Raw genomic sequence first — 4,069 nt, 5'->3', positions numbered from 1 at the left:
ATATATATAATATATATAAAGACATATCACATATGTAATACTGACCGTTTGCTTTTCTTTGCCTTATAGATGACCAAACAAAGACCAGCAAGAACAAGCAATATGTGGAATCCAATGATCAGAACAATACGCATATTATCAGGCACTAAAGCAAAAAAGAAAAAATTGCTGTCATGAAATATATTATCATCTTATCTCACAGACAAATATTATTATATTATTGGGCTGGCAAGAGGCCCACCTGGTGGAGATACATCATCCCCTGGTTTCACTGGTGGCTTTCCAATCTCAGATCTCCAGGACGCAGCAGGACTCCAGTCGCTCCATTCCCCCCGAAAATAACCATCATTAATGGGCTCAACAGGCTTCACACGCACCCTGGCCTGGTACTCCTCTCCTACAGTCAGTTTATTATGGTCCAGCAGCACGTCATTTTCCTGAGTGACATTCCTATGTGCTGCCGTCTACAGCACAGAAGCATGCAAAAATATGCAATCATACATGAACACAAACTCAGAAAAATAACACTCAAAATTATGCTGCATTTGACTTGCAGAGTCACTGTGAGCAGCTTACTGAAGACTAAAATACATGCGATTTTTTTAAATTAATTAATTAGGTAAATGTTAAAGAAAACATGTCAATCAAACAAACTGTTTGCTTACCTCCCAGCTTATATGTAAGGCTTTAAACTGCAGCTGAAAGTCATAAAATTTTATGGCTTCTGGAAAGTTACTGCCTTTACTCCAAGTTATTTTGTCCCCACTTACAGTGGGCATATCTGGGGGTTGGGTCTTAACTGTCATGTAAAAACGAAAATAAAAAACAAAATCATGAAGAACATTTAAAACGAGCATGGTGCTAGCAACAGCAAAGACACGGGTTTAATTCATAAGGAATGCAGGAACAGTTGATGTACAATTTGAGTGTGATGTAAGTTAATGCCTAAATGTAAACAATACTAGTTTAAAGTTTGTCAGAGTGTGTATTTCACCTGTTGCATCACCAAACAGACTTGCTGAGGAGTAACCATAGCAAAAGTACAAAAAGAGGTCAACTAGTATAGATTTTGACCAAGTTTATCTCCGAAATGCCATGTTTTGTGTAAAAGGTATCGAAAGGTTTGTCTAATTGTGCCAAGGATTTAAAAGACCATTATCAAGGCAAATGACTGCAGTTCTAATGCTTCTTCAAAGCAAAGTTATTTGCATACTATGTTTGTTGAATGAGAACAGATTTTTTTTTATTTTCTTTTTTTCACTTAGTTGTCTTATATGATCTTTTGTTGTAGTATTGGCTAGTAGGCTATGTGATTAACCCAGATTGGTTAAACACATTGGCATCATTTATTTTTTGCGGTAATTTATATTTTGTCCTTTATTCCAATCCTAGAATTTAACGTTTCAAATAAAAACTTGATTCTTACCCATTTTTAAAATGCCCTTATATTCAAATGAATTATTTTGTATTTTGATGGTAGTGTTTTGCACATTCAAACATAAAAATTATTTTCCGTGCAAATTTTTATTTTACTGTGATGTATATGTGTGTGTTTTATTTTTTAATTTACCTGCCATTTTAAAGGGGTCATATGATGCTGCTAAAAAGAACATTATTTGACGACCCGACCAGGCTACAATAGTCCAAATATAAGTACTTATTATAAGTGTACCGTAGTGATTCAGAATAAGACAAAAACGTCGTTTGGAAGATGAATTCATGATGTACTCGCTCATTATATACATTTTGCAAATTTTGAACACAGAAAAAGTTACATAGCCTAGTGCTGCTTTAAACATATCTGCAACCCACTAACAGCAGAATTAATTCTACTTACTGTGTCGGCTAGGCTGATAATACAGTTTAGTGATGACAGATCCATTACAGGTTACATTCAACCAGAATTTGTTGAGGAAAAAAAAATTCTGTGTTAAAGAAAGGGGAATGTAAGAAGAGAATGTGTTAATCAACTCAGGTGAATAGAAAGTTAACATAAATCTCATCCATTTCTACTTACAGGTTTGTCAAAGCTTAAAGAACAACTTCTCTTAGAATGTGATTGATTGCTCAGTGGCACCAGTTCACATAATCTATAAACACATCTACAAACACATATCAATTCAATTCAGATTTGAAAAGGTTTATTTATCAGTGTTAAAACTGTCCATCCTGAGACTTGAAACTAAAACCTCAAACCTTTTTATGTCACATTTCCCCACAAGCACACATCGTTGGTCAGAGAAATCTGTAAAGTTCCACCACACACAAGAAATGTTGTTCACATAGTCGTTCACACAGGTCAGACCTGCTGGTTGAACCAAAAGACAAACATAATAAGAGATTAGAAGACATATGTTTTGTTTTTCAATTTTTATAACGGTACAAAATGGGCAAACAAAGTTCCCTACAAAATAGATGGACATAAACACACCAAACTAATATTAATTGGTTCTCAGAACATTCTGGGAACATTATTTTATGGTGGTACAGATATAATATCTAAACGGGAACCTTATATTAATGTTAGGGGGACGTTCTGTGTTTGCTACAGTAGTTACCTGTTTGCGTGTTCCTGCACTGGCCGGTTCCATAAAATATGATGAAGATTAAGAGAGAGGTATACCAGTAACCCTTCATCACTCCTTGGATCTTAAACACAAATGCAAAACATAATTCTTTAAAAAATAAAACAAAAATAAAGGAATAGTTCACCCATGTTCTAAACAATAAAAGTGAATAGGGACAGAACTGTCAAGCTCAGAAATGACAAAAAAGCAACAACATTTTGTCCATGTGTGCTATATAAGCGTATTGAAGCTATATAATATATTTTTTTGTATGCAGAATAATAAATTTTTTGGAGCTCAAAAGCTTTCATCATTGTACATACGTGATTAGCTTGGACATTCTGCAGAAAATAAAACCATACAGGTCCGGAACGACATGAGGATGAGGAAATTATGACAATTTTCATTTTTGTGTGACTGAACACTTAAAAATATACCTTAGGTAACAACACTCAATATTTCATCAAAAGGCCTGATGCACACTCCATAAGTGCAATACATGGTAAGCATATTAACTTTAAATCTGGCTTCTAAAAATCTCTTAGGCTACGTTCACACTGTCAGATTTTGGGATTGACAACCGCATTTACTTCACAGAAGTGAGTCTCGAAATGTCCCGTTCACACAGCAACCAAAGTCCCAAGGAAAGTCTGTTCACTCGTGCCCATACTGTATTTGCAACGCCTCTGGGCAGCTCAAACAAGACCAAGTCCTATCAAAATGAATGGGGGAAATCCTGAAATCTCAAAAACTGCTGCTCAAGTCACAATTAAATTACATATTTCAAATCAGCAACAAAATCTGAAATGAACTGCCCCATGAATTGTTTCTTATGCTCAAATATCGTTAAAAAAAGCTTATTTCTCAGGCTAGACTAGCCAATGTGCATGCCCAATGATATCGCGCTTAAGACGGCGCCGATTTTTTGTCCAAAAAATCCTCTATTGTGTGGTGTCATTACGATTATTTATCTGCTCCCGATCGAGATGGAGCATCCCCGAAGGACTATTGATCTGGCTGCCTCTGATGTGATACCCGCGATAGCCAATAAGAGCGAGAAAGCGTCACCTACCGGATGTTGCGTGCTTCTATAGCTGAAACTTGGCAGCCACAAACATGCCATGAAAGCAGAGAACATCACCCATATTATTTTTTATACTTTGTTTTTCACTGTGAAACAGAACGCGCGCCAGGAGAGACAGCTGACAAGGTTGATTGTCCTCTATTTGTGTTTCTTCTCTAGTAAGGTACGTTTGATCTCGCGAGTGTCTGTGAGATCAAGTGTCACTGTGAAATCGTTCCAACAATCATCAAGTGTGTGGTCTCGTGGTCTGGTCGAATCATCTAGTGCAGGGGTGTCCAGGATTATAAGTCTAAAAATTGGTTGAAATGTCTTCATGTATGTGGTCTCCCATGGTTTTAAAATCGTTTACGATTTGAAAATCGCCTAGTGTGTCCCGAGCCTTACTTTATAAAAAATCAGTAGATTTCATGGCAAAAAG

At 36.3% G+C, this 4,069-nt stretch overlaps 1 protein-coding gene across 2 annotated transcripts in view; it reads right to left on the bottom strand.

Moving 5' to 3' along the window:
- Positions 1 to 4,069, bottom strand: part of LOC107748815 (interleukin 2 receptor, beta) — a 12,513-nt gene that overhangs the window by 2,532 nt on the left and 5,912 nt on the right. The window contains exons 2-8 of one of the 2 annotated variants that reach the window (XM_016563780.1): positions 2,559 to 2,649; positions 2,197 to 2,308; positions 2,018 to 2,102; positions 1,838 to 1,925; positions 666 to 799; positions 242 to 464; positions 46 to 145 (exon numbers count right to left, since the gene is read on the bottom strand). In XM_016563780.1, the coding sequence (XP_016419266.1) occupies positions 46 to 145; positions 242 to 464; positions 666 to 799; positions 1,838 to 1,925; positions 2,018 to 2,102; positions 2,197 to 2,308; positions 2,559 to 2,637 (821 nt within the window). In that variant the 5' untranslated portion in view covers positions 2,638 to 2,649. The remainder of the gene's footprint in view (positions 1 to 45; positions 146 to 241; positions 465 to 665; positions 800 to 1,837; positions 1,926 to 2,017; positions 2,103 to 2,196; positions 2,309 to 2,558; positions 2,650 to 4,069) is intronic. The other variant, XM_016563781.1, reaches the window with a different exon arrangement.

This window comes from Sinocyclocheilus rhinocerous, unplaced genomic scaffold (genome assembly GCF_001515625.1).
Source record: "Sinocyclocheilus rhinocerous isolate Xijiao unplaced genomic scaffold, SAMN03320098_v1.1 scaffold950, whole genome shotgun sequence".
Classification (NCBI taxonomy): domain Eukaryota; kingdom Metazoa; phylum Chordata; class Actinopteri; order Cypriniformes; family Cyprinidae; genus Sinocyclocheilus; species Sinocyclocheilus rhinocerous.
Note: the sequence above shows the minus strand (reverse complement) of the source record. Positions and strands in the feature narration are given on the sequence as shown.